The sequence below is a fragment of the Apteryx mantelli genome, chromosome 4 (genome assembly GCF_036417845.1).
Source record: "Apteryx mantelli isolate bAptMan1 chromosome 4, bAptMan1.hap1, whole genome shotgun sequence".
Taxonomy (NCBI): Eukaryota; Metazoa; Chordata; class Aves; order Apterygiformes; family Apterygidae; genus Apteryx; species Apteryx mantelli.
In genome coordinates this window covers 67,109,431-67,132,467 of record NC_089981.1, presented here as the reverse complement: position 1 = coordinate 67,132,467, position 23,037 = coordinate 67,109,431, and the positions used below count along the sequence as shown (strand labels likewise).

The following is a 23,037-nucleotide window of genomic DNA, read 5'->3' as shown; positions in this document are numbered from 1 at the left end:
GAATGAGGGGAAAAAAAATCATTTTCCAGAAGTCTACTTGGCATATTGTTCTGTTCCCACTGTTTTATAGTAGCTGAAAGATATGACAGGGAAAAGCAAGAACTGGAGAAACACATTTTGGAGCTGAAAGCAAAGCTGAATCATAATGCTGTAATGTCAGAGGTAGAAGAGCTAAAGAGATGCGTAGAGCGTAAGGACAAGGAGAAAGCACAGCTTGCAGAACACATACAGGTAACTTTTCTTTGTAAATCATTTTCCATATGTTTATGGTAGGTGATGTGCCAGATTAGGGAGTAACCTTTAAAATAAGAGCAAATGTCATGCTTTTCTAATTTTATTCTATAGATACCTTTGAAAGGTGGCCTGCGCTTGCAGAGGTTTTTCCTCCTCATCTTTTTGATAAACAAAAAAAAGGTATTTCCTATTGCCCATGAATTCTTGGGTTGGTTGATTTTTCTTTTTTCCTATGTGCAAAAAAAAAAATCTGATTTAAATCAGCTGTTGTCATTAATACTGGTCTGTGGAATTACTTGTGTAAGTTGATACTTGCTTTCTTATTCCCCATTCCATCATGCTTTAGATCTAAAGTTTGATGTTTAAACAACTTTAGATTTCTTGTTGTTGTATGAGGTGGTGCAGTAGAGTAAGAAAAACCGATCATAACTGCACATTTTTTAGGAATTAGATGCAATATAATCATTATAATAATAATCTCATACATGGGAATTACTAGCTTGCTAATCAGTTGTGAAAACATACTATTTAAAGTGATTCTTTCTGCAAAGAAAGACAGCAGTCTCTATCAGGAATACATGACTTAAGACTTTTACCTTGATCACTAATTGAGATGTAAGGATACAGTAGCTTTTTTATTTAGGATCAGGAGTTCTATATTTTTGGATCATGTGTAGCTCCCTGAATGGTAACTGTTTTCTACAGTCTTTCATAACTGACAGAAGAGATGAGGAAGATATTTTCAAAACCTTATGTGGGATTTCAGTAGTCATTTAACATTCATTGTATATGTATCGGGGCATTCAATAAGCCAGAGTTTTTGTATTGTGCGTTTATTTTTCTAGTGAAAGTAGTTTTATCTGAAATAGTGTTTTATCATTTTGTTGGCTATTCAAAAGTAGGAACTAGATATTTTTTTTCTTTGCAAAAATTTATAGGATTATGCTGTTCAGTTTACTTCTGCTTTCTTCCCACCACTCCCTCTTCAACTCACATGCTGATTTAAAACTAACCTATCAAATTGTTTTTGGAAAAAAAACAAAGTTTCAAAAGACTTCATTCCTAAAAGTTTTGTGAAAATTGGCAGTTGAACAGGTTTTTTTTGTTTTTTTTTTTAAAGACATAGATTAATGCTTTAAAAAAAAATAGATTAATACTCCTATAGAGGAAGAGGCAAGCAGAGCTGATTTGCTGATGCCCATGAAAATTTGTGTTCTGGCTAGCGATTCGGTTCCTGCACGACTCCAGATTAGCTTGAAACATGCGGTGTTCTTTGTTTTGTTGGGCTTGAGAAATTCCAGTTACTCTGGCAGCAGGAGTCAATGGGATGCAAACCATAGAAAACCTTTTTTAAAACTTCAGCTGGCAAAACACTTTTTTGTGAGTCGGAATGGTGTTCTAGTGCTAACTTCCTGCTTTATGAAAATACTGATGGAAGAGGGCTCAGATAGGGTCATTGCCACTGCTGCAAGTAAAAAATCTTTGACTTCTCTGATTGTTTCAACAGAAAATACTTTGTACTTCTTATCTGCTTCCCACTACCATTCCCCTACAGAGGCAGTAACAGGAAAATAACTATATATATATTTATTTTTTTTACATATTTTTCTTCCAGTAGGACATCAAGGAATACAAGGATGTGAATTTCTAAACTCATGTACTAACAAAGCCTTTTGTCAAGCCTGTTCTAACAGCTGCTCATATCAGATAGTCTGATTCCCAGTTGGAAGTGACCAGTCATGTTTGAATTGAGTGTAATTTATCTTTGGTTAGTGGGAAGGATGTGACTGTATTTGCCTCTGGTGTATGTACATGTGATGACATAAATTTCTTTTGATTTATTTAAATGTCATTGTTTTCAACAATTTAAGTTTTGAGGTTGTACATTTAGTCCCGGACACTTGCCATAAAATCACAGTATGATGTAAAATGGAAAGGATAAAAAATATTATAATCATGTTTTATTATGTATTTTTGTCTTTCTTTAAACACTTCATTCTTGAACTCATGGTTAGGAGTGAGTTTCATCTTGAACTAATTTTTAAATTTAATATGGAAAATTTTGATTTCAGTTAGTTTATTTTACCTGAGCCTGCTTCTGTAAGATCTTGTAAACATATGTAACTATTTTAAGTATATTGTTCTGTATGAAACTACACAGAAATGGGCTCAACCTGACTGTTATGGATAACAAGTAAATAAACATAGTACACGAATTTTAAAGATAAAATACCCTAATTTCTCCATCAGTGTCTGCAGACTCTCATGTTACTCCAAAAGCAATAAGAAGTAAGCATGTTTGAAGAGACAAATTCTCTTATTTTCTACAAAGAAATTAGATTTGCAAGTGAGAAGCCATTATAATGTGTTTGTCTCTTGTCAGTTAGCATTTTCTTTTGTTTATTTGTTTTAGCTCTTTCTAAAGTCTTTAATGTGTGGGAAGTATATTTGCACTGTAGACTGCCTGGTAGTCATGCTATTCCTCTGAAAGGTTATTAGGGAATATAGTTCTAAAAGAAGATTTCTCATTCTAATTAGGTCAAAGTAGTTTTACCGTATTGCCCAGTGCATAACAGCAGACAGTTATTTTGTTAAAGACTTGCTAGCTCTGAGGGGAAAAAGATGTTGATTTGTTTATTTAAGAACAGAATTTATCATTGATATAAATGTTTCAGTCTTCATTTATTTTTATCCTCATTAAAATTCATTTTTATGGCTTTTCCTCCTGTAAAGATGACTCTCTTAGTGAATAATTTTCAGTATATGAGTCAATTAAGATATCTGAAAAGCAATAAGTAACACTGTTCTAAATTAAAAAAATATACTTATGAGAGAAATCCATAATTTTGCCACAGAACAGCTGATATCTGTATTGCTGTGTCAGTGGCTTTTAAACATGGAAATAGTGCTACAGATGCAAACTTTGTCAAAGTGAAGAGTGTATATACATTTAAATCTATTTAAAACCACATATCAGCCTAAAAAAATTAAGGCATTTTAGCTTTATGTTTACATGAACTGTTACCTATTCATGCTTGGGAAAAATATGGAGAAGGCATCACTTCATGAAACTGATTTTGTGCAATGTATCTTTTACTGAAGAAATAAGTTTCTTGACTGAATGTATGCATCTTTCTGGCTTTTTTTCAACTCTCACTGAACTTCATTAACCTTCAGAGCCTGTTGTGTTTGTCTGAAAGTTGCAAGCCTTCTGGCTCGGTGGTTCTTGATGGTACATCCTGACTGGTGAGACATGCAGATTAGACTGTGATGAATAAACTAATATTTGAGTTCTGCATTCAGTAAAGATTAGTAAGAGAAATAATTAGGTTCCTGACTTAGCATTGTTGAAAGTCATAACAGAATGACAAGCAAGTTTATAGCATTAGAAGTTGGTGACTGTACTGCTGAGATACAGGGCAGAAAAAGAAGGAGAAGGAGAAAATTACAGATCGGTCTACTTTAGGTGACTGATATAATTAGTGTGGTGGGGCGAAATGTGGCGTATTGTATTTTTAATCATTGTAGAATGTTTGCACATGGTAACTGTGATTTTAGGCATTTAGTTTTGATTTACAGTAAATTGTGCCAAATGGCTTAGCCTTCCTTGCTTTCTAACTTTAACTGTTCATTAGTGTTTTGAGGAACGTTGCACTGAATACATTGTTTGTTGTGTTTTCTATACTTAGAATGATTTTTTTTTTAATAGTTTTATGGTAAAATGTTGGGTTTTTTTTGGTTGGTTGGGTTTTTTTTCCCCCCTGAAGTGAGGTGTTGAAAATGCTGGTCAAAAGCAATGATCTGTGTAGTCAAGCTAGGGACTGGAAATCTGAATTACACAACAGTAGCAGAGTTGTGTTTTTAGCACCTGTGGCAGTTAGGTTGCACATTAGATAAATAACTGACTTTAAATGGAAAATGTTGGCCTTACTTTTTCTCTACCTTGAGTTTGTCATGAGAATTGAAGGCTAGGTTATATGTTGGGATGTTGGATATGAAGTGAATTAGAACCACTAAACATGTAACTTTTTAACTCAGGCAAACATTACTTCTACTTTTTGAGTTTAACAGCTCTGCTTCTGCCTCATACCTAGACAGGGCCTGCTAACTGAAGTATCTGTAGAGTTGTTGCAGTCTGGCTGATACTCAAAGTTTAATCATTTTTGAAACATAATACTTGTGTACAGCTTCCTAGGGTACTAACTTGCTGCAGTGATGCACTAACTAAATTTAATGGTATTTTTTAAGTGTTTCAAGAAAATAATTCTTTTTTTTATAGAAATCTTCAGATATGAGAGCTAGGAGGAGAGTATTTGATGTTATGTTGGTGACAATTAAGTTAACGTGAATATTCTAAAACCTTTCTCCTGGTTCTGTTAAGAGTAGAACTATTAAAATGAAGCAATAAAACTAATCTAATTAAAAAAAAAAAAACAACTGAGACCTAGATTTGTCTTGTATAAAGTTTTTTTAAGTTGAGTAAGTCTATAATTCTTATCCCAGAACAGTCTGGTTAGTTAGGGTGTAAAAGATAAAAAACATGCATTGACTTACTAGTCCTTAAAAAAACCTGTGAGGAACACAGACTTTTATTCCAAAGGTTGTTAATGCAGTAATTAATTTTAACAGGTAAGAATGGTCTTATTTGTAACTAATCTATTCCACTTGAAATTTGTGGAAGGAAGTTGAAACATCCAAAGATTATATTACTGGTTACAATACTTCGGGTTCAAATCTTGACTTTGATAACAAATCAAAGCATAGTCAATGGTAAAATAATTCCATGGTAATATCTATAAATTCTCTTTTATAGTTGCCAGTCTATTTTAAATTGTTTGAGAGCCTCTATTCTAAAGGGGAGAGGAAAGCAAAGAAACAATATATCTATACTGTTAAAACTGTTGAAACTATAACTGCCTATGCTCATTTCTCTTCACGGAGGAAGAAAGAGGCAGAACTTTTGTTGGCTGAGGCTCTCTATCTTGAGGTAGGCCACAGTAGTCTCCTAATTTATCTTACATTAGTCAGTTCCCTAAAAACTGGTTGTGAACATGTGCTTTCATCAGAGTGGAGTTTAAGTGGCCTTAGTACAGTGAGGATATATTTCAACTTAACAATGTTGGTAGAGTTTATCTTTTAAAATCAAATTGAGGTAATTGATAAAGGTAATTTGCAATGGATGTTCTATGAATGCTTGCTCAGAACTGTAAGAAAAACTACCAAATATGTTACCAAGAACCATGCTAGAAAAAAATCGGTCAGATCATTGGCTTTTCAAACTATGCTTGCATTATTTTTAGCAGTTATGCCTGAGACTGCTCTCAGATTTGCTCTGAATGGCTCAGATTACTTCTGTTTGTGCTATCTGTTAGGCAAGAGCTAGAACTTTAACCAGTTCCCTGCTCTGTTACCCCAAAATGCTTTGGTTTCCTTGTCTGGAGAGCCAACTGAGGCTTCCAGAATAGCTTGTGGTCTGTATAGAGAGAAGGGATCTGGATGTGGCTGAAGTTATGTTGACTTTCCCTCCTTTCCACCTAAGGTGACACCTAGGTGAGCTTGGGAACAATGAACCACCTGAGAGAGAGCGATAGTTCTTAAATGAGAATAGATGAGACAAGCTTCATGTCTTCCCCACTTCATTTCCAGCATACAGAGGCTCTCTAGCTGAGGCTCTTTTATTAAGAGAAAGATATAGTTTGCCTGAGCTGAAAGTGTTTCTTGAAATATTTGCTTTCACTTAAACTATCTTAAGTCTGTTTGTGGTCTGTTCTTATTTGAAAATCATGTATTTTTCAGTCTTTCATTGTGTAAATTTAATGTGAACTTTATTTATAAAAGTGACCAGTACCCTTCTCTATAGATAAATAAGCTTAAAGTATAAAATCATCCTTCAAAAAACTTATTTCTTGATTACCACAAATAACACAATAAAAGGGAAATAAGCCAGAGTTTTGAAATGAGCAAGTGTAACTGTTCATGAGTAATTCTTGCAAACTTTAATGATAAATGATTTAAATTTAACAGCAGGTCAGATTAAGTAACAATTGTTTTGCTAATTATTTGTTTTGAGGATTGTTGTCTTGCACAAGAAAATAACATGGGATGGCTAAATCAATACTTTAAAAAGCATTTTTTAATCATTTAAAATGATTAAAATGATCAAAAAGTTAAGATGAAAATTAGTTTTAATAAATTAAGAAATAAAATACTTGAACAATTTACTTAATGTAATGATTCAGAGTGCTTCTTTTAAAGTTTTGTTTAAAATACAGTAGACCATGCAATGACTGTGGATGAACTTTATTATGCTGTTTTTAAGAAAATACTTTTTTTTTTTTTGCTCTCATATTGCATGACAGATGATACTGTGCATTAAATGAGAAATATTTACTTTTCTGCACGTTAGTTGGCTCTTTTACAAGGAGTTCTGATTTAGGAAGGAATCCTTTTTTATACTATACCCTGTGGCAAAATAAATAGGAGTTTTACAGAGGCATTAAAATATTGGTAACACAGCTTTTCTGAATGGATCAAACAGCCCGTGCATTTTTGGCTAAAGTAGTCAGGTGTCTATCATCCTCCTTGCACACTGAGGTTTGGTTGTACCCTATTGTTGTTATGATGTACAAATTTGGGTCCCTTAGCATTTCTTGCCTAACAATAAGAAGTGTGAATGTAATGATTTTTACCACAGTCAGGATTTTTTTTTACCATAACAGAAGTGCAAAATTTGCTTCATTCTTCAGCTCATATTAGGAATACTAGATTATCAACTACTGTCTGCATTGTTTAAAGAAAATAGTAAGGTGCAATAGTAAAAGTGCATTGTATCTTCTTTACATTGGATTTTATAATTAGAAAGCAAGAACTCTAAACTTGTGTTTGATACCACGTACAAATGTTGGAGGCCCATCCCAAGGCAGATATGACTTCAATTGTATGATTATTTCTGAAATATAGCAGTTGTACTGCATCACATCTGAATCATCTGGGAGTGACAGTTATATGGCATGTGTGCTCCCTTGTCAATGCAACCTGAGGCATTGTCTATAGTGGTTTTTTTTAAAGGTCGAGACAAAGACATCAAAAAGCTAAAAATCACTGTACAAATCTTCAGAATATATTTAACAACCAACCATCCTAAATGTCCTTGGCTCCTTTAGACAGGAGAGCCTCCATAGTGTCATGGCATATGTCACAGAACATGGTCATGCTCTTGTCGCATCCAGAGCAGCCCACTGACTCCTCTTGGTGACTGACCCTCAGCCACCAAAGGCACTAAGTGCTCCTTGGAATCTGTGATCTTAATATGAAGGCTGCATTTCTCATCTGCATAGAAATTTTTGTGGAGTCGCAGGTGTTTGGTAATTTTGTTACTCTGAGGAAACACTGAGATGTCCAAGGAGTGTGGGTTTTTTTCTCGAATAAATGCAACCTCCTAAAATTCTTGTCCTTTCTCTTAAATCTTACTCTTGTTTACTGCAGTCATAACTGAGAAAGAGGAAAAAAAATCATATTTCTCCATATTCCTGTCTCATATGATCATGGAAACCCTTAAAATGTTTAAATTCTAAATTGCTTACTAGGGACTTCATCCAAAATAAGAGTGTAGAAATTAGGATAGAGTCTACAAGGTCTAAAGTGAACACTGCTTGTGTGTGTTTTTTTGCTTTTGTTTTTGTGTTGTTGTTGTTGTTGTTAGTGACACCTTCTTCAGCTTCTGGATGCTATGGTGTCCTAATCAAGGACTGCTCCTTTTCGAGCCATAGCACAGTACTTCACCCTTGACACTGATGAAAAAATCTCTGCCTCCCAAATAAACAAACAAAAAACCAGCCCAACAGAAAACCCTGTGTAGCCAAGCTTCATTATAATACCAGAATAGGTCCTCAAAGGGTCTGTCCCAGTCCGTTTCTCAGTTTCAGCCTGTGCTGAACTTGCATTCAGTACTATTCTGGCTGCGGTAGAATGTGCATGCAAACAGCTGTGCGAAGGAAACAATCAAGTTGTGCCTTACATTAATGATTTTTAATGAGTTTTTTTGTGATATATTGTCTGCATGCATGTTTAATGTCCCTAGAACTGAGAATCTGTGGCCGAAAGGATAGTGAGGAGTGAGAGGCTAAAGCGAAACTGGGGAATGAGACTTATCATTTGTATATGGACATCTGTATATATAGCATGATGGGAAGTAGGGTACTACTTTCCCTAGGTGTTGTTGCTATTTGAGAGTATTCAACATTGACCATCCACAGTAGAATGCAAGTATAAACATTGAATGTGAAATATTTTGCTACTGTAAAATAAAATATATGATTTTCATGTCTTAAGGTCTCGACAAACTTAAGAATGCTAGGCACATGGTGTATGTTTTATAAAATTTTAAATATTAAATCTAACGGTTTTTAAAAATACACTGAAATTGAAAAGTGCAATACTATATATCAGCTTAATTATCAACTACTTTTAGTTGTAGAGATAGCTTCTCATTTCCTTCTTTTTTAAAATAACAGTTAAGGTCACCCTTGCAAAATGAAACTCTATGGTCATACTTTCACAGCCCAGCACTGCAAAGTAAAATGTTCTTCCAATGACAGCAGTCTTTTAGATAATTACTATTTACTATCAAAACAATCTTAATTCTCATAAAATCAGAAATAGTCATTAAAACTTGTATAGTAATTTAAGCTGATGAATGGAGGTTTGTGTTTTGCATTAGCTGTATACTATCTGCTGATACGACCTTCTGCAAAAAGTAATTTAAGTGCAGCATGTGAACAATAAACATGGACAATATAGCATGCCTTGCTAAATATGATACCCCTTTCAGACAATCACTGCTCAGTGAATGATTAGTCATTTCACAAAATAGTTCCAATCATTAAATCAAAACTGTGACCTTTAAGATTGTTTTAATAATATGAAAATGAAAGTAATTATGTAGTCATTTTTGCACTAAACTGTCAAAGTTTGTTTGAAGGCGGTGGATATGCTCTTGACTTGTCAATTTCTGTCTTTTTGAATATGGAATACTTGGTATTTATCTTGGAGATCTAACATTATACTTTTTAACCTTAATGTGGAACTTTAAATCATTTTAATTTTTGAATTAAATATACATTTTAATAAATAATGTTATTTAATTATTTTTGTGTTTTATGTTTAGGTTGAGGATACAAAAAAGATATTGCATCATGCCTGGGGAAAGCATTAGACACATTACTAGAAAACTATTAACTTAGGTAACTCATTTGTAGGACAATTCTGGCATTGAAATTTGCCTGGAGCACATAACTCTTGGCTATGTTGCATCTTCCTCATGAAAACAAACCAGTGAGAAAAATATGTCAAAGTATACATATGGTAATACTAGATTCAAAAGAGAGTTGTCACTAATCCCTAAACACACATCTAAAAATTATCCCATCTATATCACTTAAGGGCAAAAGTATCTTTATGATGTCTCAAGGTGTCCCCTGTCTCATCTCTTGACTAAACAATATTCTCTTTCCAAAATACAGTTGGATATTATTAATAAGCAACCATATAAATCTAATAAAATCAACTTTTTAGAGGGAAAGGACTTATTCAGTTTCAGAAACTACAAAATGCTATGAAGTGTTCCACAATCATATAAAGATGTATGGGAATTTACATCCCACTCATGATTGAGATTATCAGATACTAGCTAGTCTGAAGGTAGGGGATTTCTTCTCCAAAAAGCGATTGTGTTATTTTACAGGATGATAGCAATTACTTTTATTTGCTGTATACCCAACTTAATTTCTGAGGCACAGATTTGAAATAACAATTGAGACCTACATCAAGGTGGAGCAGTATAATATGGGCAGCACTTGAAACAAAAAAAACCTCATGAGGATTGACAAAATATGTTAGCTGTCAAGTGATTTGCCAGCCCTGAGAAATCATCCCTAATTCCAGTGCAGGTGAAACTGTTCAGGGAAACCACCACAAATTTTGTGTCAGTTTAGTATGTTTCTATATAAGGTACTTTTAATGTTTACATTTCGCTACCTGTGTAAGATTTACCCTTGCCTATTCCTTAATGTGTTTACATATTGCTTTTTTATGCATCTCAGTTGTGTCTAGAATGGGAATGCTCATCCTATAGTTGAGCAACTGGTTGTCCAGTGGGTAATCCTACTCCTGTTTTGTTCTCTGCAGCCCTCTTTCTGCAAAGGCATCTTGGGTGTGAGTAAAACGCTGGAGTGATCGTTCTTGCCTGTGGCAGCTGTCCGTTGCTGTGGGCTGTGTGCTCTGGCGGTCCCACAGCCTGTCATGTGCAAGGGTGCACATTCAGTCTTGCTGCTAGGACAGCAAATGCTATCCTGAAAAGACTGGATCAGTTTATGGCCTCCCTGAAAGTAATGGCCTGGTTGGAAAGAACTGTGGCAGGGTATTTAATCAGCTTTTCAGATATAATGTGTAGAATGACTGGTTATATACTCTTTCCTAGGCAAAGTACTCTTCCCTTGTCTGTTCTGAATTGCATCCTGTTTATTTCAGACTGTGTCTCCAATTTGTTTCAGTCCTTCTGAAAACTGGCCTCTTCTCTAAAGTATTTCTGTCCCTTGAAACTTGATAATATCTTTTACTGACTGCAGAGCAGGCACCTTAAATCCTTCTAAGTCATTAATGAAAATATTGAATGGTATGAAATCAGTCTGAATGGGCCTGAAATACAGAATACTAATATCAAATTGTACTTGACAAGCTTAATAAACTTCAATTTTGGTAGTGAAGCATCAATAACTGATTTCCAAGTATGCTTTTGCAGAAGGTTCATGGAGAATATGGTTTCCTGACTTTCTTATGAGACTGTCCTCAGAAATAAAGCCAGATTCAAGATATGTCGCTTTTATTATTTTTAAAATATTTGGCTTCGTTCTCTGCTTTTTGTGTTTTCTAACATATTTCACTCAGTATTGAGAGATCACTTCCTCATGATCCTCCTCATAGGTTCATGATGCTATTGGCTCTAATATGCTTGCTACATTTCAAACAGGTATCTTGCACTTTGTTCTAGAAACATCCACCAAGCCACTGTAATCTCTTGGTATTCTTCAAATCCTTCCATAATACCCTCATTCATCCTGATGCTTCCATAAAAGTTCTTAACAACTAGTTCATATACTGTAGATTTCTGTTATGCTGACTGCTATTCTTTCCTTGCTTCTTCCTTTCCCCTTGTCTGTTTATATTTATCTCCGTACATCTTGCTTTATTCTGTATTTGCACATAACATAGTAGGATCTTGGTCAATGATTCCTTCTTGCATTTATATTTTATAATCAATGAAATGAACATCCAGAAGAGGAACAAATGCTGCAAATAAAACATGGGATAAAGTAACCATGTATTTTATATCATATTTTAATGCTATAAGATGTTACACTATAAGATGTTACATTATAACACGAAAAGCGGTGTTTTTTTTTTTTTTTTTTTTTAAACCACTGCAGATAGGGAGATTCTGTGGGTTAACAGGTTTTCACTGATAGTCAAAGTGATCTATTATGCTATTCATATTTTAGATAGGAATGTGATTTAAGCATCACTGTACATTGTTTGGTAAGGCTTCATGGTGTATATCTTTAGGGTTTGTATTTTCATAATTTGCTGTGATGATTTCAGGTGTTAATGTCTGACCTGGAAAACAGGGAAAAGCAGCAGCAAAAAATGCTGGACCAGCTGAAGGAAATACAGAGTTCCTACAAGGCTTGTGAGAGTGGACGTAGACAAACTGAACTCCAGGCTGCTGAGCTAGCTCAGCAAGTTGAAGAGAGTGCTAAGGAAGCAGAACGATACCTCACTGAATTCAAGCATTCAGAGGCACTCAGGCTAGAGACAGAGAAAAAAAAAGAAGATTTGAAGGTGAGAGCACAGGAAACCATCAGACAGTGGAAGCTGAAATGTAAGAAACTAGATCACGAGATGGAAAAACAAAGTGAAACTATCAATGATCTGATGAACAAGAACAGTCAGGTGAGAGCAATGTGTGTGGTTGTGTGATTGTTTTTTTGTTTTGTTTTGTTTTTTGTTTGTATCCTTTCCATTTAGTTTAGAAGTGAAGATAAGGGGTTTATGTAAACTGTGACTTACATTCCACCTTAAGTTCTGGACTGAAGTTTTTTGGGGGACTTCAAACCAGCTAATAGAGAGCAATATTTTTTAGTTATTACTGATCTGAGATGAACTTGTATCAGAAGCTATGTTCCAAAATTAGCTTAACTTTATTAAGTTCCAGATTCTCTATCTGCTATTTGTTTCAGTCTCTTCACTTAACCAAAGCTTTCTTTTGTAAAAATGTAAGGAAAGTTTCTCCATTTATGTTGATTTTTCATTAAGTGTTAACTGAATAAGTAATTTAGCTCATTTTTAGTTAACTTTTGTGAGGAAATTGTGCCACATTATTTTTCATAAACTTTTAATCACATTAAGTTATAACCCATGTTCAAATTATGCATCATATCATGTAGTGGGCAGTGGTCACATCTTGGATGTGATTGTAAATATTTATTTTCACCATGTATTTCAGATTCCTAACAAACAGGTCATAATGCTACAGGGACTTTGGTACCACTAGCATGTTTTTCATTTCATTCTGTATTTAAGCTTTTCTCAGACTCTAGAATTTTAATGATATCTTCTATTGACAATAAAGACCACAGATTCTGAAATTTCAGAAGGACGGCAGCTTAGTCTGGATTTGTTGTTTGGAGGCAACAGAAGGTTCTTAATTTTTTGTTTGTTTGTTTGAGGGTGTGCACATATGAACACTCAAGTTTTGGAACATATAGGTGTCCTGTACTCAGTCTGGAGATTTTAGCAAAAAGGGAACCCTTACCTTCATTCATGCTGAACATGCAGTTCCTAGTTATTCATCTGGATAGAAACACTCTGTGTTCCTTATGAATTTTTTTGTTTGTAACTTAACTCTCTTTTTTAAATGCTTTTCATGTATGCTTTGTTTTAGCCCCTTCCTTATATTTTTCAGAACTTTTCTTTGAAAGAATCCTTTCAGAATTTGATCATGTGATATTTCTGGGCTTTCATTTGTCTTTTTTTCAGTATGGCATATCATGTATTCCTCTTTTCCTTTTTCCATGAAGTTCCTCAGGAAAAAAGCTGTGTCTTTCTTTAATATGCAGAATTCCTTGACTTTTTCTAGTCCTGACAGGCTGCTTTAAAGGCAAACCCTCACATCAGTGTCAATGCTGATCATCTGTTGTTGGAAAAGTAGTACAAACCATCATTCTCTTTGTAGTGAATCTGTGGTTCTTTGTATTTTCTAGTGTTTGGTTCAAAAGATGTCTGCTCCTATCATGGCCAGGATAGTGCTAAGCTTCATGTCATGAGCATTTCTCTTAATCCACATGCACTGCTGGTGCAGTATATGATACTCTATGGCCTAAATTTGTTTTTATAGAGCGTCCCTCACCTCTTTTTACATATTTTCTGGGGGCATGTATGCTATATGGAAGTTACTAAATCTGATAGACTTGGGGTGTCTCCATGCCATCCTCTACTTTGTCTTACTCAAAGTTTGTAATTTTCAGGGGATATGTATTGTGAAGTGTGGTCAGTTTGTATTCATCCTGTGTTGTGCCTGATTTAATAATGTTTTCTGAGCTTGGTACATGTCCGGTACATGTAAGTAAAGTCAAAAGTACAGGAGAAGCCACAATGGAGCTAATCCTTAACTGAAATTAATAAATTCTAGCAGATCTAAGATGTCATTCCTCCTGGAGCTGTTATTTCTCTCTTGAAATCCCTAGCTTATTCAATGCTCTCTAGTTATTTTTCATTATCTGGTGTGTCCATGCTCACTATTATACCTATCAACAATTCATTCTGTGGTCATCTTGTTGTATTAGTGTAGCTCTAGCCCATTTGTTTTAGGAAATAAGATTCCCAAACATTTGAGAAGTTGGTCATCCATCTAGGTAAAGGAAAGTGTTTAAGGAAAGGAAGAAAACCTGAATCATTTAAAAATTGTGTACATCTCTTATAATAGACAAATGAGAAGTAAACAGTAGAGAAGTGAAATTTGTGGAAAAACAAGCAGAGAGCCCCCAATGCTCTGAAACCAATGTTCGTCTAAAAGCACAGACTAACACAGTCTTTGTAATATCAATTCGTACTGCTATCCAAGACTGAAATTTCGTTTAGATTTGGTACGTAAGATTCCTTGACATGGATTTTGTTTCTCTGTTCTTAACGTTTTCTGCAACAAATGCATAAAAATGTTAAATGCAGTTGCCTTCGTTTTACCTTCATTTAAAAAAACAGTTTCAATATTGTTTCTTATTCTAAAGATCATCAGCATGTTGCCAACAAGTTTGAGGTAAGTTTTTCACATCTGAAGAACATCTCTTTATTGGAGGATATAAAATATCAAATAAACTGCAAGTCATTATGGAGGAGAAAAAAAGCACAAACAACACTTCATGTCCTCAGTGCAATATCATAGACAGTTTCCATACAAGGGTGTAAGCCATCTAGATGCAACATTTTGTGATAAGCTTCAGTGAACTAGAGGAATGTAATTTAGCCAGCTTTGAAATACACAGACAATTCAATGTCTGAGAAAAAACTATTAAAAAAAAATGAAAGAGAAAGAAAGAGAAATGCTAGTCTGATGTCTTTGGTTCTGATACAGGCCTTCAAAGGGGTGATGGCAAATTTTCAAAATTGGATTCCAAGAGTAGTTTGCATTTATATGAAATGTTCCAAATATTTGCAGACTAGTTATAGGAAGGTTGAAACACTGATATCTTCTCTGGGGGGGAACCCCATCCCCATCCCCCGAAACATGATGATTATTACTCTGTATTCTTGCTTTCTTATTTTCATATTTTGTCCTACATTGATTATTTTTGGGGTACTTACAAATTCTTTTATTATTTTTAAACTGCAGTCTGTTAACCTTAATTGTCTTTTGTCCTAGATTATTTAAAGTAAATATGTTATCTTTTAGGGAGAAATGTATACTGTTTGTAGAAGTAGTCTTGCTGGAAATAGCCAGTAAAATGCAGTATAAAATTTCTTTAAGCCAGTTTAAAAAATCCAATAGTTTGTATGATGCATCAGGAAAATCTCTTCTTGTCCCTTTATTACTTTTTATTATCATAGCAGTGATTTATGATTTGTGGTATATGTACTGTAAATTCCTGTTTGTTTCAAGCAGAAAGTTTAAAAAATTAGGTTATGCATCAAGATAAGTAGGAATCAGGAATCATTAACATCAGGAACCATAAACATCAGTTTAATGAGATGTGGTATTTAGTAATAAACATTCACTTGCAGTGCAAAATCATTCTGTCTTTTATAGCAATTTCTAGGAGTTTTTTAACCTCAGATGTCAGTATTGAAAAACATGACCATTAAACTCTCTAGGAAACAGCAGATTTATTTATTAAACATGGCTGATTTTCCTTTTAAAGATGAATTCTTCATTTCTTAGCTTTTATGCATCAGTTGAACCAGGCATTCAACTACTATTGATACTTCAGTGTGTAGTTTTAGAATAATTTAAAGGTGATATCCTGCTTTCATAATGTTTTAGAAAAGAAGCAAAACAAGTAAGCCTACAAAATGAACCTGTAGGTAAGATATATATGACCAGTCCTCTTTGTGTTCTGCTTGGTTACTATATTGCCTCTCTTCTTCCATAATGCTATTTGGAAGAACCTGCAAAGATGATCATCCCAGCCTGCAAAGAGGGTGAGAGAAACAAGGGATTAACCAAAATTGTCCCAGCTCAGGAGGCTAGGTCAGTTAAGCACAGGTCTAATTTCAAGATCACCTATGTTCTGTGCCTAAATTTAAAGGAACGTTGCATACGTGTGAACTGAGCTCATAACAAGCAAATGTTTTGTACTTTCACAGAGCAAAGTGGCTTCCAACAGTTTTTCTTAGTTATTGTATATGTCATTGGATTTCTTTTTCTTATTTTCTAGGCCCTAAAAGAAAAAGATGATCTCAAAAGTCAACTTCTCTCTGCTATACACCAAATAGAAAACCTTAGGAAGGAACTGAATGATGTGCTTACAAAGAGGGCCCAGCAGGAAGAGGAACTCCACTGCAAAGAGGTAAAGCTGAATGAGATGAAGTCTCGCCAGATATCTCTTGAGGAAGAGATCAAAATAGTCCACGGTACTGTAAATAAATTGGAGAATGAGTTGAAAAAGCAGGTCTTTGTACAAAACCAGATGCAAATTGAAAAGGAACACTTGGAAGGAGAACTTGCAACCACTAACTTGATCCGTGAAAAAGATCGGGAAAGACTCTTAGAAATGCAAGCAGATGTGAAAAACTTAAGCGCTATACGTGTGGAACTAACAAACAGAATAGCAGAAGAAGAGAAAACCAAAAAGGAATTGCATAAGAGCCTCTCAGATCTCCAGAAGCAGCAGGAATCTAAGCATCACGAGATGACTTCAGCTAACAGGCAATTGAAGATGGAAAGAGAAGTTCACCAGCAGGAGTTGGCAGATCTTAGGTCAGAGTTACAGAATGTTAAAATCGAACATGAACGAAATGTTCAAGAGCTGATGAAGCTCATTAAGCAAGAAAAGGATGATGCGGAGGCTCAGATTAGGATGCTAAAGGTATTCTGAATAATTGCACTGTCAAACTTTTTTCCCCTATTGAATGATGAAGTTTATGAAGCATGGACTTTAAAATATTTTAATGTATGCATTTTATTGCAGGTCATCATAAAAGTTGAAAATTCAGGGAAAAAATGTATGCTGATAATAGGTCTAGGTCAAAAGCTTTTTTTTAGTTCAAAAGTAACCAAAATGTGTATGCATGTGATCAATGATTATAACAGTGGTGTGAATATTGATGCTGATTGTTGTACCAAAACAGAATATTAAGAAAATACACTTCTGTGTTTCATTTACAAAATCATGACTTTCTCAGAACCCTTAGTTTACTTTTTTTTTTTTTTTTTAGAGTTCATGTCTACAAAAGAGAAGAGTGGAAGACTTGAGGGAAATGGTTTTTGTCAGATAGTAGGGCAGGCAACTTTTTTATAGAAGTGCACAAAATGACAAAGAGCAATACTTACTAAAGGCTGTAAGCACAGCAAAAGAGATAATCACATCAGTCTAGGGGGGTGTTTGATGAGGACATGTCATCACACTGATGGTTTGGTTTCTTTTTGCCTGAACTCCTCATTGCATTGCAATTGGGTTTCGCTTTTATGGACAGACTTTTCTTCCAAGTCAAGGTAAACTTAGCATGCTTTTTATCAAACTGTTTTTAAATATAGTGATTTTGAAGACTAAGTTTAGGGAAATCTAGCAGAAACTTTGTTATCTTTTTCTATGAGGCTGGTAAGTTGTTGAGGTTTTTTTGTTTTTTTTTTTTAAGGTCAGAAAATGATTGTCCTTTGCTATTACAATGGCAATCTTGACCTTATTTATGCCTCAGCCTTCTCCCAACAGCACCTACAAAATTTGGACAAAATATATGTTACATTGTACAAAAGTTGTTAATGATGAAGACTTAAATATAAAGGTGAGTTAGGAGGGACTTATGGAGTAAAGGGAAGATGTAACAAAGTTCCTAGGACCCAAAGCCTAATCTTAGCTCAAGTAGGAATTTTGATGAGTGAGTTGCAGACAGTCAAGGGTGCAGAGCCCTGTGTTGACAGGACCAGCTACTGCACAGCTTGTAAAAAGAAGTGCTTTTTGATCTGTTACAGTTCTTTCTCTCTCGCATCCTCTGCCTGATACTTCCTGCTTCACTTTCCTTTGATTTTCTGTAATGCTGCACTGGATTGTAAAATTATGGGGTAGTTGAGGATTTTTTGGGTAATGGGGAGGTAGCGTAGGAATATTGTAGGTTGCAGAAGAACTAGAACTGGAAAAAAACATAGCATTTTGTGTGGGGTGTCAGTGTTGAGAAGGAGCTTGCTGTGTAAGTACTGAGATTCTACTGCTTAAATGGACTCTTGGAACTTAGACATAAGCTTTTAATTCTGCTTCTATAGAATCTATAATGCCCAGTCCCAAAGGAGTCTCTACCAATGACCTAAAATGTCTTTTTTATTTTTATTATTTATTATGTTATTTATTTTTAAATGGATAAGCTAGACACAGGAAATTAAGTCATTTGCTTAGTGGTCCCCAATCAGCTGTATGTTCAGAAGACCTGAATCTATCCCCTAATTTTACTGTTTGCTCTCCTTTGCTTTGAAAACATCCTTATACTTTTAGAATAATAATCCACAAAATATCTTCATGCCTGTCAGCAATTTCAAGAGTTAATCTTTTATGTAAGATTATCTAGAGATATGTATTTATACATATAAAATTTTATATATGTGTATATATGCCCACACTATGTGGGTATAGCTCTATTTTCCCTCAAGATATTCATATGTGGAAAATGGGTTCAAATCAGATGAGTTAAACTGAGGTCACATCTGTGTTGTCCATAATAGAAATTGGTAAAAATTAATTTCCTCTTTTGTATCTCTTATTCTTTTCTGTTCTCAGAGGCTTCAATGGAATATGTAAAACAAGATAATATAAGTGAGGAATTTGGTTCTTGGATTGTCTGTCTGCATAGACTTTATAATACAATTACCATTAGTAGGGACTGAAGAGGATGGTTTTATAGATATATTCATAGCAAATATTTTAGGCATTGGAGTCTTGTCTTCATGGAATTGGGACACCAAGGTTCTTTCTTGGAATTGTCCCTTGGAGGCGCTTTTGTTGTTCATGTTAGCTCTGGTGTCTAAACTAACTTGTAAAACTTCTCCCCTTCCCCTTCCCCTTCCCCTTCTTCTTCATAAAAGTTAAATTTAAGATGTAATTGGAAGTGTAGAATTACTTGTTTTTCCTCAGGAAAGACTTTACTCTGCAGGTTTATTTTTGTATGTAACTGGGTCCCACAATTCACTAATATAAAACCATTTTCAAATAATGATATATGCATAATTTTCTTCTTAGCTTTGTGTATTTTTTTGCATTCTATAGCTAATCTGTTGAATTTCTCAAATTTGCCAGTTTCAGTCAGTTTTCAGTGATTGTCATTACCTGATATGCATTACATGAATAGCCCTAAAACCAGAGAATTGTAGAAATTAAAAATACAAACTCCTTGAAGTTTTTTCCCTGCAAATGTTGGTTTAATATTGAGTCCTGAAATGAAATGACACAGTTTTAGACTTTCTGATTCCAAATGAATTTGGTAGTGGAAAAGTTGTGTAAACACTAAGCTGCTTAAGGTGATGTCAGCTGATGAGTGTAGCAGAGTTGAATTGGAGAATCTGAGAGTTCTATTTACTGCTTTTAAAACCTTGTATGGTGCTGCGAGGTCTTACAGAATTTTGCAACATACCTGGCAGGCGTCAGTATTTTTTTTAAGCTGATCGATCTTGTTTTGCACTTAATTTTGCATTACAGATAACATAAATGACAGTTCTAAATTGCAAAGGAAAAATCTGTATCATTTAACTTTTTTGCCAGCACTAATAAGTCATAATAATAACTAATCACAAATAAGTCATATTAAGTCATAGTGTACAATAATTTTGTTTTGACTATGAGTTGCTTAGTTGACTGTCTTCAAAATACGTAATATATATTTTATGTGTTCATACAAATGATTGCACTTACTGTAGCTTAAATGTAAAAAATGACATATAGACATTCATCCCTAATTGTGTCCCATGGAGCTGATGCTCTGCAGTCTGGGAGTGTTTTAAAATAGCCCACATATTGACTTTGTCTTCTGTTCTTCCATTATCATCAGATGGACCTTGTAGAGGAGAAAAACATAGTCAAGACTCAATGTCGGCAACTGGAGAAGATAAAAATTGAGTGTGATAAGTTGACAGAAGAATTAACCCAGAATGAAGAGGAAAATATAAAACTTAGGCAAAAATATGAGTTTGTAAAACAAGAATTGGAGAAAAAGGTACCTGTGTTTTAACTATAATTCATCAATCTCACAGCTCTATTTAAACTTCAAATAAATATCTAAAATAGATGGTGAATTTACTTAAAAATGAAAAAAAAGACATACACACATTAAAGAATGTGTGTAAATATAAACCAAACGAGGCAAAAGAGCTTTAGCCAGGTCCTGGATTGTATCCCTCCAAAGATCGTAGATTTTAGGAGTAGGAATATTGGTCCTGTTGCATTCCTTAGTTCTCATGTAGGTAACCAACAAATATCTAACCAAACTCTTCTATTTTTTTTTCACATTCTCTTAAAGTTATAGTGTAATTATGAACAATTTAGAGAAAATTTGAAGTGGATAAGCAATGTAATAACAATAAAAGCAATTATTTATAATTTTATGAAAATTGTTTCCTGCTTGAATATTTAAAAAAAGGCAAACAGAATTTTGTCAAACTTTCCCAAGACATTTTTGTCCTGCTGCTGTTTCTCATTCTGTCTTTGTTTTTCTAGAGATAAATGCCTGTCTAGCTGCTTAATGTTCAGCTTATTCATGTGTACTGTCAAATATTTATTTACATTCTCACTACCTTTAATATTTTTATCAGCATTGCTTTTCAAAAACCTACTGATGAATCTAGAGTTTATGAAGTCATTTTATTTTATAATGCCTTTTTCTGCTTTCTTGAGTTTTATTTTTGGTTTACATAATTGGTCCCACAACATTGCTTTTTAGTATGTTTTTCTTAACGTCAATATAGTCTATCTAGTGCTGCTTATATCTTAAATTTCTTCTTCTGCAACATTGTGATTTTGGATGAGCATTTCTATACATGGATAGAGATTTATCAACAACATTGAAAATGAAAGATTGTTTCTCATCTTTGACAAATTTAATTTGATTTATAAATTAAAATTCAAGAAAAAGGGAAAAAAAAGTACATCTTACAGGAAATTGCTTATAAACTTTCCATGTTATCCTCATTTTAAAAAATGGATATCTGAGCCTTTAGCTGTAAAGTTCTTACTGTTGTATGTCAATTTAGTAATTTCTCATCCTTTTAAAATTAAATTTTGTGATGTAATAATTTATCTTAGCCCAGTACAAGAGATTTGTTCATTCATTGCTCATGGACCACTGAACTGTCATCAGATGATTTTTCATTAGCTCAGGAAAATTTCAGATTATTCAAATCAAGTAACAGAATGCCCATGGGCACTGTAGATTCTTTGTGGCTTTTCAGATTTTTCAGTTTAATTTTAAACTCATATTTTTTTTATTATAAATGAAGTACAGAATATCGGTAGGTGTTGAGCTTAAAACCTAATGGGATTCATTTTGAACGTAGATAAGGTAAAGAGACTGCTTGTAAATATAAAGGAAGTGAATCTGAATTTTAAAAAGGTATACGTCATGTTTAGTTATCTTCTGGCATTGGATCATAATATAAAATGCTTTACTTTCCTCTGCCTGGTCACTGTCCTATGAGGTATTTTTTGAACACTTTTTCTTGGGGAATGCGTAGATTGCAAATACAGGTTTCCTTCAGGGATCTCTGTTTGTGATGCCAGAAACTGGATGCCTCTAACATGTTAAGAATAAAAGATAAAAAGAAGAGTGTTGATTGTGGGCTCTTTATCTACTGATGAAAAAGAGTTTTATGATAGAATGTATGGTTTTGACTCTGAAATTGGGCTCTATGATTGATGGTTTTGGATTTGGTAGCAGTTTCTTCATAACTGATTTGCAAGCGAATAAGGACAGCCAAGAGAGGAACAAATGAATAGCATAAGAAGGTATTATATTACATGGCAAGGATCTCAACTCAGTGCTTAAGTGAGTTCAGTGTGAATTTAAGACAAAAAGAGGTATTGGTATGTTATTAATGTAATGATTTCTCTTTGTTTTGCTTTTCCTCTTTTGCTCCAGGATAAACAGATCAGCAATGAAGAAGATCATTTGATAAGGATGGATGAAGCCAGACTGCAGTTCAAGGATCAGCTGCATCATTTAGAAATGGAACAGGAATCCATTCTTACTATGATAGGAAATGAAATTGATGCTGCATGTGAAATTCTTTCTCGGGACTCTGCAGAGAAATTCAAAGTAATTCTAAGCTTTAAGTCTGCTGCAGGTTTTTAGATATCTCCTTAATGGATGATTGTAGCAGAACTTGTATGCATTGTTATCTGAGGAGCACATATTTGGTATAGATAATTTATGGAGAGTAAGATTATTGATGTTTAGCTGATAGAGCTGCACATTGCCATGTATTGGAGTGAGATGCTATGAGGATCTGCCTGTACACTAATGGTTACCATTTTATTTTGCCAGTGGTTTTTGTAAGCGTGCTTTGTGTGCTGCTGTGAAAGGATCTTATGTCAGCCAGAGCTTCGAGGTAGATTTTCCTAGATCTCCTCCTTATAGGGAAGCTGCCAAAGAAAGACCTGAAAGGTTTTTAAAGTTAAACACCCCTCCCCTTTCCCCAGGTTTTATCAGAATTTCATTTAGCTACTTCATTTTTTAAAGTAGAGAAATAAATGCTAGAGATGAAAAGGCTTTCTAACCTACTCTCTGCTTGTGGATTGGGTCCTTGTTTACAGAAACTGAAACTCTTGAGTTTCTGCAAGCGCGCAGCTTGCTGTGATTTCACTGCTTCCCCCAGCTCTCCTGTCCTGCCACCCTTTCCCTCCCATCTGGAAGCTTTTTTTCACCTGAGTGTTCTCATTTGCTCCCCAGAGACAAAACAGTGTCTTTCTTGCTCCAGGTGATGCTACCTGACTAGTGTTAAATCAGTGTGGTACATAGATAAGAATAAAGAAAACAGTCTGTCTCAGCTTTTCCCTATACTCA

General features: G+C 34.4%; 1 protein-coding gene across 1 annotated transcript in view; it reads left to right on the top strand.

Moving 5' to 3' along the window:
- The window catches only part of CEP128 (centrosomal protein 128), a 142,749-nt gene that overhangs the window by 46,784 nt on the left and 72,928 nt on the right, over positions 1 to 23,037 (top strand). The window contains exons 12-16 of the mRNA XM_067296884.1: positions 71 to 231; positions 11,890 to 12,240; positions 16,218 to 16,868; positions 20,032 to 20,196; positions 22,114 to 22,290. Of these exons, the coding sequence (XP_067152985.1) occupies positions 71 to 231; positions 11,890 to 12,240; positions 16,218 to 16,868; positions 20,032 to 20,196; positions 22,114 to 22,290 (1,505 nt within the window). The remainder of the gene's footprint in view (positions 1 to 70; positions 232 to 11,889; positions 12,241 to 16,217; positions 16,869 to 20,031; positions 20,197 to 22,113; positions 22,291 to 23,037) is intronic.